The following is a 25,036-nucleotide window of genomic DNA, read 5'->3' as shown; positions in this document are numbered from 1 at the left end:
AATTGTGTCTGATTTTTAGATTTCGAGCACAATACCTCTGTGTATTATTGTGCTTTTAATGCATTTTAGGATTAAATTGAATTTTATGATAGTACTGTGGCACCAGTGTCGCTGTCAAGTGCCAGACTCTGACTCCTACAGCCACAAGGGGGCAGGATTGGGCAACAAATCGGCTCCAACAAGTGCCCCAACTCCTCAGCTCTGAGGGCAGGGAAGGCTGCGGCTCTCCAAACGAATTTCATGGACCTAAAACTACACAGTCAAGCTCAGGAACCGCATCCAAATGCATAAACATCACATGGAATTCAACACAAATGTGAGATGATCTGGACACAAACTGCAGGTCGACTGTACTGAAGTTACAATCAACATCTCCCACGTGAAAATATGAGTCCCAGTGCCGGAACTCCGCCTTGCTAAACACACCATGGAAACAAAATCCAGCGCTTCCCCAACCAAAGAGAACCCGCCCCTTGTTGGTCACTATTGGTTGAATGGAAAGGCTTTACGACCGGCCCTCTGTGTCTGATTGGGTAGAAGCTCAAGCAATCAGGAAAGCAACACGGAAAAAGCTAAAAAAAAAAAAAAAAAAAAAAAGTTATGGAGTGAAGCCTAATCCGATCACGTCTGTCTGTTTCATGCTGCTGCGTAGTTTTGGCTGTGGCTGTGGAGGAGCGCAGAGCGCGTAACGGAGAACAAGGAGCAAGTGTTTCAGTGCTGAAAGGGATCAGATAACAGCCCCGGTTCAGAGCAGGGACAGGTATGTTTTTCCGTTTCCAAGGACTGCCTTGCTGATGTCACCGAGGAGGAGGAAGGAGGAGGAGGAGGAGGGCACCAGAGGAGGACAGGTGCGCGCAGTAAACTTGTTTCTCGGGTGATCTTGGATGAAGAGCTGTCACTGAGCGGACTGCTTCACCACTTCTTTCTTTTTAACTTCTACACCACTCATCTTTTTTTTTCCATGGGCAGTGTTATCAATCGGATTGTAAGTCTCTGAAGTCTCAAGTGGAATATATTCACTCCGCGCTTTTTGGCTCTCCGGCGCGCACGAACTGCTTTTGCTTGGGCTCACACGATCCGGATCCTGCTCTGTAAACATCAGGGGACGGTTTAACGACGCTTTGGGAAGCTGTGTTTGTGTTTTTGTTTTTTTTAAATACATGTGCACATTTGCTGTGAAGTGGGGCTGTGAGAACGAGACGCCCCAGCATCAGAAAACGGCACTTTCCGCTTCAATGCGACACTGACGCAGCTGGTCTCGCATCCCAGTCACAGACAGGTGATGCTCGAGTAAATTCAATGGAAGGATCGTTCATCAGCAGAGCGGGTTTGATGTGAATAATACATTTTTTTGATTTTCACCTTGGAATGGAATACAACACAAGAAATCAGCGTCAACTTTAATCTACAATGATTTCCCCGTGCGTCATTGCGTTTTAGGGATCAGAGGCTGGGTGTTTTTGTGCGTTGAAGGACAATTGGACTTCCCTCAAGAAGGTTTTTTTTTTTATTTTATAGAAAAAAACAGCTACCAACAATGTCCAAGACACTGAAAAAGAAGAAGCACTGGTCCACTAAAGTGCAGGAGTGCACCGTGTCGTGGGGGGGTTCCGTGGAGTTGGTCACGGTAGTTGAGGTGCGAGGCGGCGCTGAGCTCGGAGAGTTCCCCTACCTCGGACACATAGTTTCGGAGGCGTTGGTTTGTCACGGCGGGAGGTTCCCCAGCAGCGGGGACGTGCTGCTGGAGGTGAACGGCACGCCAGTGAGCGGACTCACCAACCGAGACACACTGGCTGTCATCAGACACTTTCGGGAGCCAATACGCATGAAGACTGTGAAACCAGGTGTGTGTGCCCGTTTACGCATTTTTGAATCACAAAGACAACCCCCCCATACACACACACACACACACACACACACACACACACACACACACACACACACACACACACACACACACCCTCCCTGCCATGTGTGTGAGCTGCTTTAAAATGGGTTGTACCAGTGTTACCTGAAGATTGACAGGCCAGGTTAGTATCATGAATAAATAAGAGCTTCATGGGGGGTACAGGCTCACAGCTGAGCTTCTTGCATGCATATCTGTGTGTGTGTGTGTGTGTGTGTGTGTGTGTGTGTGTGTGTGTGTGTGTGTGTGCATGCAGTCTCATAAATATTTGGAAGCTCGTCCACAGGTCATCTTCGTGTTTACAGCCAGATAAGGCATATCTAAACAGTCTATCTGCATGTCTCCTATTCATTCATGTGGAGACATAACATTTCCCTGCAGTGTTGCAGCCGTACAAAGAGCAGAAGTGAGCGACATGCTGTGTTTAAACATGCTTGTTCACAGTGCCCGGATCTGTTTGCAGTACAACATAAGCCACACAAACGGTCATTAAGCTTGCAGCACTTTGTCTGAGCTCGGTGTGTGTAATCTTCTTTGCTGGGTTTGTGTAGGCACGGTCAGTCAAACATACATGCACACGCACACACACACACACACACACTGCTCTGACATTATTGCAATTCTCCGTGTGTGAGCTCAGCTAAAAGCTTTATTGATTGGATTCATGTGTGTGTTATTACCTGACTTACATGCCATTACTTTGCTCTTCTTTAAGGCTCACACACACACACACACACACACATAATGTGTTTAACATGACACAGTCAAACTCTACCACTCATGTGGGACAGAGGGTGGGTGTGTGTTCTGTGTGTGTGTGGATGCATTTGATAGAGGCGCTGCTGAGCGTGGCACTCTGCACAACACTTAGCAGGGATTTGTTAATGGTTGCCTCGCCGGCTTAGACTGTGCCGGTCTGCTTTGCAGCACTGAGGTGAGTCCAAGTCTAATTGAATCAATTAGGTCCATATCCTTAAATCCCCATGATGGTGGCGACACAGTTCGGCACCGTGGCTGTCACAGTATCCTGTTATTAAGGATGAAATGAGCTGAATTTCATTTTTTCTTATGCGTCAAACTTCTCCAGTAACTGTAGCTCTTCAGACACGCTGCAGCTGATTTGAATTTGTTTGTATCCGACCCCTCTAATTTGAAAAAAGTGTTTCACCAGTTCCACGCTATCACTATCATTCGCTCTTGACTTTCTGTTATGTAGTGTCAGTCGCACAATGAGTGATGCTCCAGCTCCACTTTGTCGCATGCAGGGCCTCCTCCTGCTTCCCTTTGGGCTTGATTGTGTGTTTATATCCCTGTCCCCCCTCTCTCTCATGATTAATTCATGCATCATCCATCATTGATGGCCACGCCGTGCCAAGACGAGGTGGACAGATCAGATGTTAGTCGACCGGTGTGGATGTAAACTTGAATCCTCGAGAGATCGTGAAGTTGGGAGCGAGGATGGGATGCTAAGACCGAGAAGTGTCGTTTTTGGGATTTTGAAGTGAGATTTCGCGACTGAATAAACGTCTCTTGACTCGTCAGGCGCAGTGTTGCATGTGCGCAGCAAAGAAAAGTTACATCAGCTCGGAAGAGAAGCATTTCCATTTTTTCAGTTTGTCTCCCTGTTGGAATTCCTTCCTCCTCCCTCCTTGCTGCAGAGTTCATCTTCGCTTTATCTTCTCCTCTCAGCAGATTATGCCTTATCATCATATTTTACCAGCCTCCCTCCTCTCTGGTATTCTTCTTTCCTTTGCTACATTATTCTTTATTTCACTCTGATTCCCAGTTTTTTTGCCTTGGGGCCCTACCTCCTTATCCCTTTCTATCACCAGTATACTGCATATTTTACAAATGACTTCAGTTTATCCTTTTAATTAAATATAACAGATCTTTAAAATGTGCAAATTTCTCCCGAATCTTGCAATCTTTTGTGATTAAACCTTTTTGAATCGAGCATTATTCGGTGCCTTTACTTCAGCTGAGACTTCTCGACACTTCTTTTCCCCCTGTGCAGCCAGGACAGAAAACAGAAGTTTGTCTTGAGTGGTCCGCTGGCTCCAGACCAGGCGATGCACTCAGTATTCAGCTCCCATCCTGCGAGAGGAGCGACGAAATAGGCAGTAACCTTGAGGGGACCGTTGAGAGTAGAAGCACGGTGATCGCAGATATCTATTGCAGTTTAGAGACTTGTGAGTGGGCAGCTCATTGATTAATGCTGCAAACAGACTTAGATCTGCTTGTTTTTGCCCTACGGAGCTTAATAGACGGACCATTTAGCTTTCAAGTCCCGGAGCACCGTTGATTCACAAATCAGGTCTATAATGGAAACTGTGAACAGAGTCTTTGAAACCTTTTTTTTTTTCCTTCTTTGCAAGATAAATAATGCTAATGATATACTGAGATGGCCACGGTTCACATCGTACGGTGCTACTTCGGAGATTATATCTGAACACGGTTTATGAATACATCTCTGAGGGCAAGGGAAAAAACTCTTAGCACAGGTCAGGGTGTTTACTGGAGTGTCAAGTGCTCAAAGCAAAGAACCTGTCATAATTGAACCGTGATGAGTAACTGCACTCTAATGCTTGACAGTATGAGCTATAGTGGCATCATGACCGTGACTCTGTCTCTGCCTTAGTGTAAAGGTCCTGTTCGCTTCAACGTGAAACACAATGAATCATCATTAATCCAAACGTTAAGTGGCGGCAGCGTTCATTAAAGTAGGGCAGCGTTGGTCCTCTGAAGCTGTGTTAAATCTTTAGAAAGGTGCTGCTGAAGGACATAGAAGTGGTGTTTTATAGTTTTGTTTTCAGCAATATTAATTTTTTTTTATTCAAAAGATGAATGAGGCTCAGTTAGCAGTCTTGAAAATCCCCCAGGAGTCTTCCGGCTACAGGAAAGCAGTTTTATTTCTCGTGTTTATCAGGACCACAGCGCTTAGGAGCTCCGTCTCCAGTACCCAGTGAGAAATGAAGTGCAGAGAATGCGTAACTCCTACAACCATACTCCACTTAATGCCCAATGAGAGGTGATAAAAACCATACCATTTATATTTAGGAAAGGGAAGTATGGATGAGTACTTAAGGTATCCCGCTCTGGGCTTTTATTTTGATGTGCACAATGAATTATGAAGAATTCACAGCAAGCATGTAGTTTTTAGTTTTTTATTGAGAGTGCAGAGGATCCTGAAGAGAAGACCAACAATGCCATAAGGAATCCAGGTAACAATAAGCTTGAATGATCGAGCCAGAGATAATTGCAGTTGGCTTTTTATTCTACCTATTAAGGCTTTTTTTTCTTCTTCCTAACGGAGACAAACTCCTCGGATCTTCTTACGCTGTTATACATCCCTACGCTGTGACGTTCAACGAGTCCCAGGAGTTACTTTGTGATAAAGGGTTTTTAATTTAACATACCGATTGTACCTACTCTCCCTCCAACTCGCTCTGTTTGTCGGCCGTCTGTTTTTGTGTTGTTACGTTATAATTTCTCATCGTTCCTTTTTTGTGGTTTCCATGTGTGGCTGGACCAGGCGGTTAAGGGAGGTGAGTCACACCCCTGTGTACTCAAAGCTATAAAATGTAAGTGAAAAAACAATTTTTCCAGAGCCCGTGGTGACATCTGCAAATGTCATGTTTGGTCCAAAATCCAACGATATTCGGTTTACTGTAATGCATGACGAATAAAAGAACATCAAATCCTCACGTGTTGCTTAAAAAAAAACAGCAGACACAATAATCAAAGGATTAAAATAGCTGCAGTCATTGCAGCTCTACTTGTGTTCATGTTGTAGTTGAGGCCTGTTGATTGTCTTAGGCAAAAACCTCCACCACTTATCGACCGTTGATGATTCATTGGAGGTTATATGCCATCCAGAAGAATAAGATCATCATCCAACAAACCGCTCTGCAACAGAGTGGATTTTTTCCCCCCTTCTTAGCAACGTGCAACCAACACCATGTGGTAATCTGCCACTTTTTTTTTCTTCCTCCCCAAATAGGCAATCTCATTTCTTCTTTTCTTGTTGCCCCGCTGGTGTTGTCATATTCAGGTTAACACTTCATACGTTTTGCCATCGACGGTGCAGCAGAGCAGTAAGCTCACGGTCTTGTGTGTTAATGTGGTTCCCTGCCCCCCAACGGTGCAGTCAGGGTTTCTATGACTAAGCCGCTCTAAACCAGCTGAGAGGAGCTGTCATGATCCCCCAGGTTCTTCTTCTCGGCGCACTAAATGTAACTTCTGTTCCAGTTATTGCCTTTGTCATATCTGTATCTACAAGCCGAGTTTCAGAGTGTACCTCATAAAAAAACCCAAGGTGAAAGACAACTTAAGACACCAGAGTCGTTTCTCTTAATGCTTTAAGTGCACAAAGCATACAAAAGGTCCATGAGCAGTACTGCAGAGACTGTCAGAACAGTCAGACACCTTTTTAATAAAATACCACTTCAGCTTCGCTACAGTCAAAGGTCCTGGGTTGCAAAATAATCTTGAATCCCGCTCCTCACCTCACGTTCCTCCAGCTGCTCTAAACACGGAGGCCGTTCAGTATTCGAGGCGCAAATGAAGCTTCGCCGGCGTCTGCGTGCTCTCTGCTGCATCCTGTTTTCCACGTGAATGTGTGTGTTTAAGTACATGCACGCATCTCTGCTGTACACCTGATGTGACATCCACCCCTCCCACCTCTAGCTGCTCTCCCAACTCATTCCCCAAACCTGTCACACTTCTCCGCCCCTCCGCCCCCTTTTGCCGCCACCGTCAGCGGCGAGTGACGGCGGTGCAGGGGCTGATGGGCATACTGAGGGCCCCAGACGGCAAACGGCTGCTATGAATACCAAAGCACGGCTCTTCCACTTTTTTTTTTGCTTTTTCATTCCACTCCCTGGATCGGCCCTCTCCTTCTGCAACTCACCGCCTTACACCGCCTAGTCCACTCCCCCCCTGTCTAATAGCGGTTTACACGTCTGCCTCCTCCTGTCTTGGATTTATTTCCTCCTCCTGCAGTGCGTGACAGGACAAAGTCAGTCCAGTGAGGAGGGAAGAAATGAACGATGAAAGAGAGTCCAATATGATTTCTCAGTCATCGATTCTTGCATGATTTTTACTGTGTTGGAACCGTCAGCGGGCGCATGGCAGAGCCGCCCAAATCTGCCCCAGATGTTTGGTGACATGAGCATCACTCTACTGTGCTAATACTGTCCATAGAGCCGCATTGCAGTAATAAACAGACCAGAAACACAAAGATAGCATTTTTTTTTTCTTTTTTCAAAAGAGCCATGCCTCTCACTGGCAGGCGCCATGACTTGGCAGGCATGTTTAAAGGCAGTGGAGATGAGTGCGTGCTGATTCACCAAGAATGCTTCTTTCTACTCGCTCAATGGTCGTGCTGAGTCGTCAGCAGCGGCGGCTGCGGCGGCGGTAGTGTCTCCAGGTTGCTGCTGGTGGAAATGGACGTCGTGCTTTAGAGATGTGTGCACACACACACAAACACAGAAACTCTTCCTCGGAGACTCCTGCCCTCCTTTCCTCAGCTTGACTCCTAATTGGTCTCTCTCCAGCAGCGAGCCATCCCTGCAGCTGTTTATCCTTTTCGAGATAAGATGAGGTCAGCTTCTAAACAGTGCGTATGCATAACCGAGCATGGCAGCTCCTATATCATGGAGGAACGATAACCTCCACTGGTGCACTACATGAGCACTGCTCATCCTTTTTGTTTCCCACTCGTTGTTTTCGACTGATTTTCCGCCGTGATTTTTTTAATGTTTCCTTGCGTTTAAGTTATGTTTCCTTGCTGAAAAAGCACACTGCTCACCGCAGTTGGAAGTAAACAAGGTGTTTTTGTGATGCTGCCACTGCTAATGACAGTGCAGAGAAAGTAAAAAAAAAGGAGCAGCCTGCGCACCAGCTGACTTTCACACTCCAAAACATTACATCTGCTTTGTGGGATGAGGTATTATTTCTATTTAAAAATATATGGGAAAAACACTGATAATGATCCCTCTACTTTGTCTGAAGCTAAAGTAAGACTCCGCTATGAGAAAGTAAATCAATGATTGGCACGGTGATGGTGTTTTGGTAACTGTTGTCTAGGAAATTGTTGTCTGCCACTGCCACCAACTTCCTGATAAGGAGTGTTTTGTGCCTCAGCGGGGGGTAGATAACCTGCTATCACACGACAAGAAGTAATGAAGCTGGTGTGCTTTTAGCGAAAATGCACCATCATCTGACCCTGATGTCTTCAGAACAGATCGGCGACGGGCCGATTAGCTAAGAAATTGGTGCTTTTGTGTAGCCGTGTGTGGCAGACAGTGACTAGGCTCCAAAAAATGGATATGGAGATGACGGGAAATGGCTTGTTATGAATCAATATGCAGGTGCAGATTATAGAAGGGATACAGGGCAGATAGATGATGTGATAGTTGATTGAACTGAGTTTCCTCCAGATGCACACTCGCTGCCCTCTGTGGAGAGCCTATTTGGGGACTTTGTTTCTGGCTCGTTCTGTATGAAACATCCCCACGGAGTTGCAGCAGAGGCAATAACGAGAACAGAGAGTAGAGAGGCAGCTGGCACATCGCTGCCTCGAAGAAAAAAAAAATATTCCTGAGAAGGATTCTCTTTTGAAGGATGTATTGGATTTAAACTGGGCGGAAAAGAAAATAAAGAATGAACAGGTTACAGAGGAAAGAAAACGAGGTCAAAGAGGGAGGAGTGCAGACAACAGAAGGGAGAGGAAAGGAGGAGGATAGCAGAGGAACAGGGCAAAGAAGACGAGAAAGAGCAATAATATTCTCCGGAGTGAAAATGATTTTGTTACCATTAATCACAGCAATAGTATTGATTCTCTGTTGACTGTCTGAAACGATTCTGCCCACTGTTCATCAAGCCAACGCTTGCTATTTCAGACACAGCCAGTATTCCAATCATGTCTGCGAGTAACCAGCCTGTGTGAGCTGCCTGCATATATGTGTGCGTGTGCAAGCATGCATGATAATGAAAAATTAAAGCACATCTGAATTGGTTTCCGCTTCTCGTTGCCTTTTTGAGGCCAAACACAATCACGGAGCTGGACAGCGTGCTGCCTTTCGTTGCTTTTATAGATGCTGACAGAGATTCTTCTCTGTAATTTTGCTCGTTGTACTCGCAGTATCTCTTTTCTCTGACACTGAAAGAGTACGCACGGCTAGTGCTGCTTTGATTTCCTCCCATAGATCTCCGGAGTTTGTTTGGGAGAGTAGTTATAAGACTAAGATGGATCGCCTGTCTGTTTAGCGTGGACTTACACGTAGCTCTGTTCCTCCGGTTAGGATCTTTCTTTACACTCCGGGTAATAAATCAGTTGAGAAGACTCAGTCTCAGAGTTCAATCTCCTGGTTGGCTGTGGTACTTCATATTTGGCCCTGTGCCTGTGCTGATGGGCCTTCGTCAATACTCATTCTGCCAGCACAGCCCACTCAGCTGTTTAGTTGTGGTACTCCACCTCAGAGAATCGATTTTCAGCCCATTCTGCTTGTGCCCATGACAAGATCTCATATGAGACGAATATAAAGCCCACCGCCCTTCGAACACACCTTCACAGTAACCACCTACTCAGCCAGCTGCTGCTGTGGCCCCTTCTGCTCTCAGAGCACTGCTAAACCTCTGCATGAGATCAAACCGAGGAAGCTTTATGATTCATAATTTGTCTTCTTTTGAAGAATAATACGAAACTTCTGCTGTGTTGATTAGATGTTAAATTGAGCTTGCATCATTACTGTTTAATGCTGTGTAGACACAGAGACAAACTGGATGAAACCTGAAGACAAATGGCCGTATGGATTGACACAAAGTCAATGTGAAGATGCATTCGTCCTGATGCGAGACACGGGAAAGTGGACGTTTTCTCACCATGTTATTAATGCGTCGCGTGTACTCCTGTTGAGATGTCATGCTCCGTGGAGATGAGGTTCCCCGAGTGTCCTCATTAGAATTCATGGGTGTCAGGATCTCAGCTCGGCCAATTTAGCTTGCTTTGCTCCTTAGCTTCTCTAACAGGTTATTGATCGGGTCCAATCTCATTCCTGTTAAGTCAGGCCGACGCATCCAGAGCTGCTGGACGCGCTCAAGGGCCTGGTCTTTATGAAAAGTCAAGGACACCGAGGAGGACGTCTTGCTTACAGTGTGTTTGGCTCACAGCTCCTATTACCTTAAGGAGGTTATGTTTGTCTGTCAGCAGGATTGCAGAACACCCACTGTCATTTTCGTGAGGAAGGAAGAACCTAACAACCTAACATGTGAAATAAGTCATTTCTGGAACCCATCGACGATTGTCTGACCACGATTTAACCTCTAAGGTCAACAGCCAATGTTTATGGGCTTCTGGAGATATTCAGGCCAAGACTTCCTCTGCAGGCTAATTAGCAATTTTATATATAATCTAATAAAAATGCTGGATGATGGGATCTAAGATACTTTTACTCCCCACATGGACTGTTGCGACCAAAGCCCACGTAGATGTGATCTTGGTTCCTTGCCTGCGGATTCTGCATTCATATGCAGATATCTGTTTATAGGGACACAGGTGTCTATAGTAAACTGAATTTACTGCATCCGTAAGTCCTTTATACTTAAAGCGAATGGTATGCCGTGACTAAACTTTACAGTCACCTCAAACATCACTCCAGAAACAACACTTTGGAGGAGGTCTGCCCTTCTAGCTCATGGCGTTTGCCTTTGCGGATGGTGCCAATGAGCTCACATTGACCGGTGATTGAATCTGTTTTGTCAGCTTGCCTTCTCAGTATTCTGTTCATGAAGAGTTTTTTTTAACTTATTTTCTTCTAATAAGCCAATCCAAGGACACAAATTGCAGAGGCTTTTCTGCCGCCAGAATGAGACGAGGACTTGTGCGCTCGTGAGTGTGTGTTTTGGTTTTTCAGGTGTTTGGCGGTGACAAATTTGCCCTCAGGCTTTGGCAGCAGCCGACCTGTTGCGTGCTCTCTGAGGTCCATCAAGCAAATTGACTTAAGAGATCACATGCACATTACTCACTGTTTTTTTTAAAGGCAGCGGGGGGACGTGTCTTTCTGCAATCCTGACGTTGCAGTGACGCAATACGAGTATCCACTAGTACCAGTCATTCAGGCTTGCCTTACAATAGCAAGGCAGATCATTTAACCGGCTTTCAGGAATGATGCGTTGCTACAAATAAATACAGGCTGTGAAGAAAGCTTCTGTTCTGCCCTCTCTGAGGAGAGAGGTCTTCAGTCTGCCCTGAGTGGAGTACCCTCACCTGCTGGAGAGGTGATGACCTGGTTATGTTGTATTTATTTAGAGCAACACGTCTTGCATATTGCCCCTCGCCCTTTGACCTCCAGTTCACCCTTGTGTTCAACGTTTGAGCTGCTGCCAGTGGATAAACAAGCCTTTTGCATTTGTACTTCCCGTCCTCATGATCACCTTCACTAGTGTGTTGTTGGTGTTTTATCCGCCTGTGTGATATTTGCTGAACGCGGCTCGTCATTGGTTTTGGCTCCGCGAGACGTTGTCTGTCATTTTTCCAGGGTTCATTCCATCAACGGCCGCGGTGAGAACAATTTGTTCGATCATACCATCCAAACACTGGAAAAATTCTTTCTAATCCAGCAGATCGTGTTTCTAAAGTGTCAGCGCGGATAATGTGTCATTACAGTTTTATTACATAATGAGATGAAACCAGTAATGGTGACATGGTTTGAAACATTCCTCGATGTCTTTCAGCGCATGTCCCGCTTGAAGTGTTCATCTGGGAATGGCGCTCATGAGTGGAATGCAGTTATTTTGGATTTGTCGAGCACAGTGAGAAACTGCTATGAAGTTCCACCAGTGTTTTGTTACCAACAGGTGCTTGTTCTGGCAGACGTTTCGCATTGTTTCCATATCGTAGTGAAAACTTCTACTTCAAGGAGACAGCTGCTTCTTTAATCGAGGCAGTTTTCATTTAAATCTCAGGCCTTCGGCTTGTGTTGTTTTCTATTCATGAAGGATTCTGTACAACACTGGAATATGCTTCAGTTCCTAGTCAAACATTTTGCAAAATCAATCGATGCCGCAACAATGAAATAACTTTTTCATTCTAGTGTATGTCTCGGATGCAACTCTCCAAAACATCATTCAAGGTTCATCATTTGTATGCCAGTCATTCGTCACATCTCTTTCACATGTCCTGTAAATGAAAAGTGGTTTCAAGGTGGCACGGCCTTGAGGTCTCTTAACCCTATTATGATTCCAGTCGAGCTATCGCAGTGAAACATCTCCCCAGAAAATACCTTTCGAGTGGTTCATTCACTAAAGAGCAATGCGGTCCGACTGGTATTACTGTAATGCAGACGTACAACCTGTTTTCTCCAACTCGTGTGTAAAAGTGAGTGCTGAGGCGTCTTAAACTGCCCCCGAATCACCTGATGACAACACGCCTTTCGGATTTCATCTAAAGTCTCTTTAATCCACGATAATTAGAGACCTGATTGATGAATCTTAGTCCCTGCAGTGAGTTGTTACCGGAGCAAAATGGCTCGCCTCTACTGAGGGGAGAGGAAAACTTAAGGGGAAAGAACTGGTTCAAATCTACTGACATGAAAGGCCCTGAAATTGTTGGCTTCGGATAAGGGAGTTGCCTTGAGCTAGTCCAGCGAGAGGCTAATGGCCAGACTCGTTCTGCTCTCATGATATCAGACTTCTTCTTCTTCTTGACTGTTCCAAAGCTTAGCAGAGCTGTTATGGGAATAGCACTGCTGCTGCTGCTTTCTGCGTGCCCAGGCTGCCTAAGAGCCCTGTGTGTCAGGGGACTCCTTAGGAACTGGCAAGAGTAGCACAGCTCACACGGATTCAACACTTCTGTTGACAGGCGCCACAGCTCGGTTGAGAAGTAAACACACATATGGAGACACACACGGCAACGGGTGCTCAACATATGCAGACGCACACAAACGCACACACAGGCGCAGATGATGGATAAAGTTCACATTGTTCCTGACAGCCCACCCACCCTCCCGTTGACCTGCGTGACCCCCTCACAGCGGGTCTAGCACGAGACGACTCCAGACTTGGACGTACGGGAGCGAGAAATGCATCCTCTTGTCGCGACACATGCAAACTGTCTGTGGTGACAACGTGCACTGTCACGTGAGACGTGTGTGTGTGTGTGTGTGTGAAATGAAGGTGTCAAGATTCAAATGTGGCAGCCTCTTTTGTTTTTGTTATTTCACAACGTGGACCGGAGTCGTAAAAGCCTGATTACAGGGCTGACGGTTTTGAGTTTGAATATGAGATTTAGCTGTGCTGTAAAAATGTCATCACAAGCATCACGGGATCTTTTTAGTAGGACAATGCCATTCACTGATTTTGTTTTCCCTTCACACAGCAAACTAACCGTCTATATAACTGCTGTGTATGTGCAACAGTAGCATATTTTTTTTTTTGCAAAATAAAAGTGCCAGAAATGAAAATCAAGCGAAAAGGAAAGCACTCAATACAAATTTATGACAATAAGTGACACTGCAGCATAATTTTCTCTCTCCCTGCCGCCTGAATGCCAGCCGGAAATCAGACAAAGGCTGACACACGTGCGAACGCAGCGTGTGTTTATGACTTAAAAGCTGCTTTTTATTCTTGGCAGCGATGCAGTTTATGACTTACTCACCTCTGCTATGAGTCACACATTCATTCAATGGAAGCTTGTGGACGAGTTGGATTCTTTAGTGACCACGCTGACTTACAGGAATTTGACATCACTGATGATGTCGTGTCGCAGCTCATGGTTGATGATCAGTCAGTGGGCTACCACGACCTTTTTAAAAACTCCCAACGGACAACACATGAGAGCGAAACGACATACAGTGTTTTAGTCAGTGAATCAAATCAAGGATGTTCCGGAAATAGAAGATTTGTTTATTTTGTGCATTGAATATTTTTGCTGTTTTGCTCTCGATTCTGTCGCACACGACGAGGAAGGGCGATACTGTTGAAATGAAAGCAATTCTCTGCAAGTGTAATGCTTTTACTGAAATGAATGAAGTAGCTGCTTAAAAAAAAACAACTTAATTCTACAAACATATAGGAGGCATGTGCTGGCGGAAATGTAAAATATATGAGACTTATCAAAGTTAATGGTCTAAACCATTAAAAATCATCAGCGCGGTCCTTTAAATGCAGATGAGCGTTGCAACAGCGTGAGCTTCGGGTCCTCCATACCTGTGTTTTCTCTTCCATCTCAACCCTTCTGTTCTCTCGGCGCTCTGTTTGTTCCAGCCATCTGTTTGTTTACCCTGATTTATTGTCCGTTTTTTTATCTCCGTGCCACAGCGAGCGCCGCCGCCGCTATGATATGCAAATATATGGCCAGCTCCGTCTCCAGCAAATAACAGCGTGATCCCAAGTTTGCATGAATAACTGATGATCGGGAGTCGTGACGAGAGGCCCGAGAAAGCGGTCTTTGTTTGTCTTTCGGCGTGGACCGAGCAAGCTGTTAAAGTGTTGAGTCCGCGCTTTACAGATTGATATTTACTTTGTGTTTTCACTCTAATCCTCAGGCCTCGGTACCACCTTAGAAATAGAAACACATTTGGCTCTCGTCCCCCGTAGGTTTCCCGCTGAGCAGTTTGACAAATGAAGCCTTGCTGAACTAGATAGAATTGAACGTATACACATATAAATATACTTCGAGGTACACATGTACCCTTATGATTCCCCAAAAGCCTGCTGTTACTCAGCTAATGATCCTGCTCGGTTGTCCAAGTCCCTTCTATTATTGGGATGTGCTTGTATTCATCCATCATTGGCTGCTTGGTGATGCAGGGTGGCAGGGCGCGTAAGTGGCCCCGCGCTCTGTCAAAACCCTCCTCCTCCCTCCCTTCTTTCCTCTTTTTATCTCCTCTTTCCTTCTGCTTTCCTCTCGCTCATCTTTATGGTTTTATGTGGGTGCCCGGGCTAAAGTAGAACAGGCTTTATAGTCTTTGTGTGACGCGGGCTTGTAGTGCTCGCCTCAAAGGAAAAAGAGGGTCCATTGATGGGAAAGGGGGACAATGCCTCTAATGGAGTCCATGTAAACATCATCAAAAGATGTCGTGTTCAGTGAACCTACAGTGGAGACTCAAGTGTCGTTTTTTGATGTTCAAATGAACCAATGACTTCCCTGCAAAGTGGTAGCAAGGAACAACACTGTTAAGAACATCTTTTTTGGAGGGAACAGGTCTAGGAAATGCAGTTTACTACAATTCAGTCTCATGTAAAACTCATCCACGCCTCCTTTTTGTTGGTCTTCATAGGGAGGTTTGCCTATTAGTCGTGTACGTAGAACTAGCCACACTTGTTTGTTGGTTTCGGGGGTGTTTCTAAGCGGTATTGTATTTCCACCCGGAGCCTGTTTTTCCAGACTGAAGGCTGATGATGTTTGTCATTGCATGCGAGTCGCTTTGCTGCTCCGGCAAATTGAATGTGGACGCGAACAAGCCTCAATGTTTGTTGTCTCTGACACCGTCAGAGAGTGCATTCCATCTGTTGCTGGCCCCGACGTCCAAGTGAAGCTCACGATGGTATCGGGGGGGATGAAAGTATCGAGTCACGGTGCCTAACTACCAAACAGTATCAGTTACATCTGCCGACATCTAAGCCCTGGGAATGGGGATATAGCGTATTCTCTTTCCCCCTTTAAAGATTTAAAGAGAAAGGCTCGCGGTGCGGGGTTTAAAATGACACATCCGCTTTAACCCCTCTCACCTGAGCGCAGGTAAACTGAACCTGCTCAGACTGTCGCAAGCGCGAGGCCACGATTGTTACCAAAAGGAAGAAAAGTTTTGGGGTTGAGCTCGGAAGAACAAAGCTGAGCGTTGTCAGGCTTGAGCATGTGTAGGTTCGGGTAGAAGAATAGGAGGACGAAGACAGTGCAGAGAGACCAATTAGGTTGTTCCTTGATCCCAGCTGTACATGGGCTCTCTCTCTCTCTCTCTGGTCTGACTTTTCTCTCTGGCAATGCAGCACTGCGGTGCATGCACGTGCACACACGTGCACAGGGACACGCCTGCTGCGGTATGAAACAATACTCTGTCAACCCTTTTTTTTTTGCTTTGTCGAATCGGACTTTGCTTTGCTTTCATCGCCGCCCATGTCAGATCTCTGATTTGATATCTCGAATTAACAGTTTTTAAACTTGCTTTTTAATTTTAAGATTCATTCCAGGCTGCCAACTTCACATCTAGCTATTGACTACATATGAAAATTAAACTCTTGGCTAATCCTGGAATATTTACAGTCGTGTTTATTAATATGCATCGGCCCTAACAAATGAAAAGCTCTCGCTTTGTGGCATTTTCTGTTTGTGATAAGTTGTCAGCCGTGCAAAGGTTTCTGTTTCTTTCCCCTGCGTGTCTTTGATGTGCTTCACATCCAGTATTCTCTCAGATTTTTTTTCTTCCTTTATTAACCGCGCTCTGAGGTGCCACGCGGAGTCTATTTTGAGCCTTCTTTGCCAATCCCGTGGAATCAAAGGCCATTTGATGATGCATTAATAATATATTTCCTTTTTGTAATCACACTTTTAGTCTTTTAGAGTTGTCTGCGCCCGGCAAATCGCTTGTGAACAAAAAACCGTGAGAGAGAAACGAATTTGTGTATAAATATGAGATGATAATAATAACCCTGCTCTAAGACAGTGATGTTTGCCTTTGTGTTTGGTAGGTAGCAGGGTTGAGCGCTCTGGAAAATGCATGACAAATGAGCGCCTTTTGGTGGAGAAGGGGGCGCCTCGGGAAACTCTGTAATGAGGACGAGGAGGCATTTGACATTCTCTGTTTCGATTCGGCGCAGAAGTAGAATAACGGAGAGAGAGAGAGAGAAGAGGAAAACCATGAGGTAGAGAGTGATGGAGAGAGAGAGAGGGAGATGGAGGAAAGACTACAGGAGGAGGATTAGGAGGGGAAGAGGTCTGAGCTGAGCCACACGCCCCATCTGGGAGGAGATGAGCCACGCTGCCTGTTAGCCGGTGGGAGGGCTAAATTAAGTCATCAGCAGCAGCACTGAATTACGGCCAATTGCGGATAATGGCTGGTCGGAAATGTCACAACAATCACGTGTTGATTGGCGCCACTCCAGTCACTCAGCGGCGCCCGTCTCTTGCTGGGTCATTAAGCTGGAGAGCAATCGTCGGTGGACTCTGAACTTCAACATGTTGGTGTATTTGCGTGCATTTGACTGTACACACACACACACGGATACACAAAGCCACGCGCTGCTGGCGATAAATTCATATTTGCCGTTTTCATTGTCGGGGCCCTATTTAAAAAATCAGTTCTCTGTTGTGACGGCTGTCTTTGGAATAGTGTATTTATAATGTGTGTGTGTCTTTAGAGCGCCTGAGTGGGAGTTTCTGTGCGTACGTGGGTGGGTGCTTTCCCGTGTTTGTGTTTCTGTCAGTGGTTCCTTATCAGTCCAAGTGTGTTCTTAAATACATTAATGATTGATTAATGCGCCACTGTGTTCTGACCCCCTTTCTTCACTGCGGTTCATCCCCCCCCGATGCATTTATTATTGAGCATGATTGCCGCATGATATTAAATTAAGAGCTGAATTGCTTTTGGAAGGAAATAGTCGCCTGCAGCAGTCAAGTGGTCGACATGTATTTACCCTCAGCTCAACCTCGAAAATAGACTCACACATGCTCACATGCTTCGGTCCTCTTTAGAGCCAGATAACACACGTCTGTGTAAATATTCCAGTACGAATCCAAACCGAAACCGAGTGTTTGCTTACTAGTGACAGCCTGCAGCTACAGCGCTGTTTCAACATCCCAACCTTTCTATTCACATTTAACTCCTTGGAAACTCCAAAAACAAAAAAGACATCCGTTATGTTCTTTTAATCATTTACAACAGGGGTCTCCAAACTACGGCCCGCGGGCCACATCCGGCCCGCCTAAACAATTGGAGTGACCCACTTAACGATCCCAAACAATCCCTCTAAACATGGCCTATTTTTCCAAATTGCATTTTCCTATTATAAAATATCCACACTTAATGATTAAGCTTGGCATTCTAATTAAAATCTGCCTTATTTATGAACTATTTACAGTACTAACTAATTTTCATCCCCTCACACAATGGTATATTCCGACGTGACTTTGCTCGTGATCAACTTCCGCGCAGTCTGCCCGGGGGATTCAACTCGGCGGGTCCCTCGTGGGACCTCTCCCCGGTGCTGGCTGGCCTCCGCGGGCACATTTCCTCTGCAGCGGTGCGCCGCGACCGGCTCTGGGTCGGCTTGGAAAGGCTCGGGGGCGACGGTGGCTCACGGCTCCGGCCTCGAGCTTTACAGCGCCCTCCTTCCCGGACCTCGCCGCTTCCCGGGGCCGTGGACTTAGTGCTCGCTGCGCCCTCTCCGCGACTGTCGAATCGAATTTATCACAAATTTCACTTCCTCCCGCAACAAAATCGCAACAAAAATGTAAAAAGCACCGCAACTTTCACCGCAATTTTTTTGAAAACCTCATGCAACATTAGGCATTTTAGGCCGCAACTATTTCAAAAAAAGGCCCGTGAAATCCTGATGGGACTGATATCATTTCAGGTTATAGACTGACCCAGCCCCCCATCACTGAAAGGCAAGTTGATGTGGCCCGCACCGAACAAAGTTTGGGGACCCCTGGTTTACAACATTCTTTTTTTTTATACCGCGCTCCTATTTGCAATAGCTTCCTTTGAGGAAATTCTCCTTGCTTCTTTAGAGTTTCCCCTGGACTCTGGACTTTGCTTTATTTGACAGCCAGCCAGACAGACGGTCTTATGTTTGACATAAATATCCATGATTTTGGATTAGCCTGCACCAGCGCAGCGTGAGGCCTCCCCCCAGCATGTGATTCTAAAGCACATCTCATATTTAATGTGTCTGCCAATCATGAAAGATTACCTCCGACTGGCCGTGCGCAAGTTCGAAGCATGTGACGGTTTAAGTCGGCCTCTAGACTGCTGGTGTGCCGGTCACATGCCGGCACGTTGTGGGGTTTGAACACAGTGGCGATATTCTTAAAAGTCGCTGCACGGCGGCCACGTTTTCTTTGAAAACCCTCCAAGTTATGCAAAATCCCATCGGTGCAATGAACCTGTTTGTTTGAAGTGGTTGCACTCTGAAATGCCTCGTAGGGGGAAAAAAAGTCTGACTCGAGAGCTGTTCCTGTCAGAAGTGCTGAGGTGAAGAGTTGAAAGGAAGTGGAACTTTTTTTTATTTTTATTTTGATGGTGTCTCTTTTTGCAGCTTGATACGAGTCCTGCTTATCTGGCTGGTCTTGGCATGAGATGAAGAAGGCCTTGATGAATAACTGTTTGTATTTTTTAATGAAATCTGCGCTGCGAGGGTGTGTGTGTGTGCACGCATGCTGCGCTGACAGAAGGTTTCTCAGACCTTTTCATGTTTAGAAATATTCTTTTAATGACTTCATAACAGTGTACATTTAGGTCTGACCGCATGTCAATCTCCCGCCTGTGTATTTGCATGATTCATCCAACGTGCAAACAGAGCGATATGAGATTCTTGTAGCACTCTTAGTGATACTCGTGCTCAAGCCAAGAGGAGTGGCTCGCACACGGTGGCAGCCAAAGACTCACCATCGCTGCCTTCAGGCCAGGATCTCTTCCCTTTAGAAAGTTTACACAGTTTTTTTAGTGCTCAGGGGTGTTATTATTCATTCAAAGCAATTACACAACTCAAGGAAATATTTCTCCTGGGAAAGGGAGGGAGCGAAGGGTGGGCTAATGGAGCCTATTGTTCTCAAGATCCATGTTTTAGACTTCAGGGAGTAGAGAGTGTGTTTGTGAGTGTGTGTGTGTGTGTGTGTGTGTGTGTGTGTGTGTGTGTGGCTCACTCAGGAGGAGTTTAGGGTTTTCGTGAGGTGCCGTGCGTGCCTGGTCTGTGCCTTGTCTTTGGGGTCAGGAAGAACAACAGAAGTGTGTTGTGCTGCACTCCAGCTGGGGCATTACTTAACACACACACACACACACACACACACACACACACACACACACAGACACTGACATACTTTTTTTGTAGTTCACTGAGCACAGCACCAAGTCATTGTTAAGTGAACTATAGGTTAGGGTGCGTGTGTGTGTGTGTATGGGAGGAAAAGGGGTTGGTTGTGTCTATATGTCAGAAATAGTCACCTCCCCGTGAGCAGCCGTGTGTGTGTGTGTGTGTGTGTGATCCACGTGCGTTATCTCAGCTCTCTGTCTGTGTTCGTGTCTCATCTCTCATCTCGCCGCTTCATTCGGTTCCTTTCTTGAATTTTACCCTGATAAATCCCAGAGAAGGAGCCTGCTGATGTCGAACGCCGCGATGAAAAAAAAAAAAGCCGGCTGTGTTCTCGCTGTCGTCGTACAATAACAGGTGTGTGCACAGGTGCGTGTACGTGTGTGCTGATTAGATCTGTCCGTGTTACATTTCCACATGCGGATCAGCCATACATGGTGCGCTGAGGAGAGGCAGCTGCAGACGAAAAAGTGATTTTTCTTTCCTTCCCTTCTCCTCATCCAGATTTTCTGTATTTCCTAACAGATCTCCGGGGCTATTCCGGCTCCAAGGCTCACCGATTTCAAGACCTTTTTTTTTCCACGCATGCCTCAGTGCTGTCTCACTCTCTGTTCCCTCACTACTGTCTCTCTGGAGATGGGTTGAAAGTGAACGTGGAGCTGTGAATTCTGATGCCTGAAACTTCTGTTAGGAATATTTTCATTCGTTATGCCGAAGTATTCCTGTGTGTTTATTGCTCTTTTTTTTTTTTTTGCGTGCAAATGTATAGAGTGTGCAGCTATGTGTACCGTTCTCTACACAGAGCAGTATTGATTAGTAGACTGTACTTTTAAGCACTGAGCAGTGTTGCAGTTGCTGACCCGTTGGTCAATACTGCATCACATTTAGGCCCCCCAGAGTCCCCGGTGGTGCAGTTCGGCTGAAGGGCAAAGCAGAAGTTGCAGTCCTCCGTTGCACTTTAAAACAACGTGACAAAACCCCACCCGAGCACCAACCTCCTGCTGTCTGCCTGTGCCTGCCTCGGCATCCTGAATATGTGGAATCATAAAAAGTCTCTGGGTATCCCATCCAGCTTCTGTCAATCCATACACAGCCTCTGTGATATCTATCTACCTCTACACAGAGTTTCCCAGAGCTGTAAGCCCCGAGCTCAACAACCCCTTCTCTTCATCCTCCTCCCGGCACAGCACGATAGTAGCAATCAAGCCTAAGGCCTTCACATGAATTCCTTTTCTTTTTAAACTTGTATACAAACTTCATGCCACTTACGCCTTGTGGAATCTGAGCGTGGAGGGAAAACAATCCATGGGAGAGGCACTAAGCATTCCTGTAAGAAGTGCATGCCTGGGAACAATGGTACTTTATGTTTGTCCGAGCTCATTGTGTAGTCCAAGTGTCAACAGAAAAGCCTGGCCTGCTGCTAGAGAGCGTTAAATGCAATCAGAGGCCTCGAGACAGGGCAACTCTTTGTTTTTTGTTTTTTACAGATGTTCTGTACTGGTTCAGACTCCCATAGTTGCTAAGTGATCACCAAAAGTCTGTTTTTGAAGTATGGCCTATAGTTTAAAGTTGAAATCTTTCCGTGTCCTATTATTGTTCATGCCAAGTGCTAGAAAAATATGCAAGAGCTGTGAGGAATGTTCACAAGCAAAGAAGAAGCCTTCTTGTTGCAGAGCGAAACTCGTTTTAGCTTCATAGTTTATGTAATGTAAACTGAGGTAAATTGGGGAGGTGACTCATAATGAAAAAAGTATGAAATTGCAATTTGGTAAGCTGCAGTGTGAAGATGAAAAGCACTGAGGGAAAACGCAATATCACTGCTCTTTACATTTGCGTACAACACAATGAAGCAAGATACCCTTTTGGTGCATATTCATCTGGCATTGATGTCCAGCTCTTCATTGTAATGAGAAGAAAACCCATTTGCAAGTTGCACTTTGATGTCAGTAAATTGATGATTTTTTTTCAAACAAATATTGGCTGATTGAAAAACCCTCTGGCCAGACAGCCAGCGCGTCGAGGAAATTGGTCCCCAGACGTTTTGATCGGACCGAATCGACAGATCCGCCACGAGATGCTCGTGCCGTTTCATTCTTCCCTACCTGACTTGGCGCGAGGCGGAAATGCAGCTTCACAGTGTTCACGGAGGGGCTACATGGGTTGTATTGATTCTTTAAAGAAGCGATTGTCCGAGATAAACAAAGGGAAATGGGTTATAGTACTTCACCGGCGTAATCTTATCTGCTGTATGTACTGTGGCCTCGAATTTCACTCCGTGCAATAAAACACAGAGAAAAAAAACACCAAAGAGTGTCTCTCTGTATGAGATAAAACTCATTTTCTCTCAAGTGTAACCAGCAAAACCAGATAAAACTGTAACCTTCGCATCCTCAGCCTCAGGCACAGGCTCGCTTATCTTAACCTCTGGTGACCCGGCACTCTTTCAGATCTTCTCTCGGCCTGTTCATCTCCTGAATCAGCCTCTGCCATCACCGCCCCCTCACCTGACTCCCACTCCCACTCAGCTCAGTAAAGAGGCTGCAGTGCCCTCACAGGTTTGACCGGCGGGTATTCATGACAGAGACGAGAACGGTGAACTCTTAAGAAATGTCACCTGGGATTTGTGCGGCCGCGTGCGGGTGATATTAAAAGTATAATCCATTGTCTATAGGTTTGTAGTCATGGGGACTCGAGCACAAACTACACCTCCCCTCTGCTCTCAGCGTGAACTTGAACTTGTTTACAGAATTTGCTTAAAGCTGTATTGACATTTCACGCTCGAGGGGGGAGAAGATCGTTTAGACGCAGCAATATTCAAGAAAAAGCATGAAGCTTTCGATTGTTATTTTAGCCCCTCTGGAAACCTGATAAAATGCTGTTAAATCAATAACGCCAGCAGTGTCGTCGTCTAATGGAGTTTATCAAGAGTGAAATAAAAGGGCCCATTAGGTAGACATCCATCATCACCATCGCCCCCTCCTGAGACAGAGATAAGATATCCGTCTGCCATCTCAACTGCATGAAGGTCACCATGCTCCAACCCCCCCTCCCCGCAGAACTCAAGGTGGCAGGTCGCAAACCGCAATCTGCGGCGCAATCACGGCTCCCCCACGTCATGCAATTTGGCTCAGAGAAGGCGGCTTGTGTTACTGCAACTACTGCAGCACGGGCAGCAGAGATTTGGATGGGAAACAACGACGGAGGAGGAGGAGAGCAGAGTGGGCAGGCGAGGGGAGGAGAAGAGGGGAAAACAGACGGGATAAGAAAGAGGACGCGATGTACCGAATGAGGTGCGAGATGGTAAAAACTAAACACGGATTTGGGACTACGCCGGACTGATAAAGGGCCCTGGACTCTCTGGTGGTGGTGGTGGTGTTGATTCCCCTCTCTAATCTCTCTGTCTCACTCTCCTTTCTGCACTTGCAAACCACAGACACCGACAGGGAGGCCAGTAAATTCAAATAACACAGACAACACGGTGGATAATGCACCGGAGACTTCGACCACATCTCCGCACATGAGCATGCAGGTGAAATCAGAGCTCCGATGATAACTCAGTGTGAAGAGACAGCAACACCCCTCTCTCCCTCTCTCTCTATCTTTTCTTTCCTCACAGACATGTTATTTATGCACAGCCCCTTCCATGGCAACACCTTTGGTCCTCCCACTCCCCTCTGCCTTGTTCACTGGTGAAGGGATGGTGTATTATGCTGCTCGTCTTACAATGACTAAACCAATCTATCCCCTTGGGTGGTGGTGGGGGGGGGGCGAACTGTGAATCCCAAGCTGAAACGTGTTATCTATTGGTTTTTCTTTGCCTTGCAATGCAACACGCAATGTGCGAGCACCACGCACCAACTACTGCCAGTAGATGAACTTAAGTTACAGCCTGGCTTTATGGAATATGATGCAGTGCCTCTTCCTTCTTCTTCTTATTGGTTCTCCCCGTCCTCGTTGCATTTTCTTTCCACATCATCTGTCATCCGCCGGCTTTGGCTGCGGGGGCGTTGGGTCTGCAGCAGTGGCAGGAGACACCGTGGGGGGGCATATGTCCAATTTTTGATCTCTTTATATAAGGGTTTTTTTTTTGGGACGAGAGGAAGCGCTTGGTTAGGGTCGGGTCATAAGCCCGAGACTAATTAGCAACCCCTCCACCCCCCCTAGAGTGCAGGGGCCGAACTAACAGGGAGGGGAAAAAAACAACATCACATGACTGGATCTTGTTCTTGTTGATTCCAATTTAGAAGGGAGTTTGGACGAGGGTAGAGAGGGGGAGGAGAGGCACAGATGCAGAGTGTAGTTAACAAAGGTTGCCATGACACAGGGGTTGATAACACCACCAGCCTGTTGCTCCGTGTGTGTGTGCAGAGCTGTATTATTAATGAATAACTGTAAACATATTGTTAGTACAAAACAACAAGAATACTCACAGGTAACAATGTGTTCGGACAGTTCTTTCGGGGTGAAACCATTTAATCTGAAATCACATTAATCATGTGCTTTTAAAAATGTCGGTCTATAAATTAGATTAAATTATGTGTTTCACTGATTATTGTTGCTTCAAAAAAATCAGCCGTCCAAACGAATACACGCTTTATCATTAATCTGCAAAGGATTACTTATCTTGCGTCTGTAATGCAGCTCTTGTGTAATCAAGCCCGAGTCCTGGGCCCCGGCTAATAACGTCTGTTAGAGTGATGTCTTGAGACCGCGGCCGGTGAAGCGTGAGAACAAAAACAAAAACAACTGTCTTTTTTTTTTGTGGTTTTAAAAAGGACAGTCACCACAAAGCGGCGAGTTACGAGAATACATCCAACCGGATTTGTTTTGGATTAAGCCAATTTTCCTACAAGACGTCGGTAATCCCTGGAGGACGCGGGTTTTAAGTCTTTTTTTTTTTTTTCGAAGCCGCGGAGACACAATCTGGTCAACATCATTCCCCATCTGTGGTTTCTGCACCATCAGTGGTCTGCTCCGACGCGATGCACAAACTGCCGGTGGGAAGAGCCGACGCAAGCTGGTCAGCGTTAACAACAAACACAATCTGCTCGTTTCTATTCCTCTAAACCAAATATGCCTTTGTATGCATGTGGTGCGCTGGGA

General features: G+C 46.0%; 1 protein-coding gene across 3 annotated transcripts in view; it reads left to right on the top strand.

Moving 5' to 3' along the window:
• The first annotated feature begins 580 nt into the window (after positions 1–580).
• magi3a (membrane associated guanylate kinase, WW and PDZ domain containing 3a) overlaps positions 581–25,036 on the top strand; it is a 103,283-nt gene continuing 78,827 nt past the window's right edge. For all 3 annotated transcript variants that reach the window (XM_019273921.2, XM_027288645.1, XM_027288644.1), the window contains exon 1: positions 581–1,844. In XM_019273921.2, coding sequence (XP_019129466.2) covers positions 1,538–1,844 — 307 coding nt within the window. In that variant the 5' untranslated portion in view covers positions 581–1,537. The remainder of the gene's footprint in view (positions 1,845–25,036) is intronic.

Source organism: Larimichthys crocea, chromosome XV, assembly GCF_000972845.2.
Source record: "Larimichthys crocea isolate SSNF chromosome XV, L_crocea_2.0, whole genome shotgun sequence".
Taxonomy (NCBI): Eukaryota; Metazoa; Chordata; class Actinopteri; family Sciaenidae; genus Larimichthys; species Larimichthys crocea.
The sequence above is the reverse complement of the archived record's forward strand: the minus strand, read 5'-3'. Positions and strand labels throughout refer to the sequence as shown.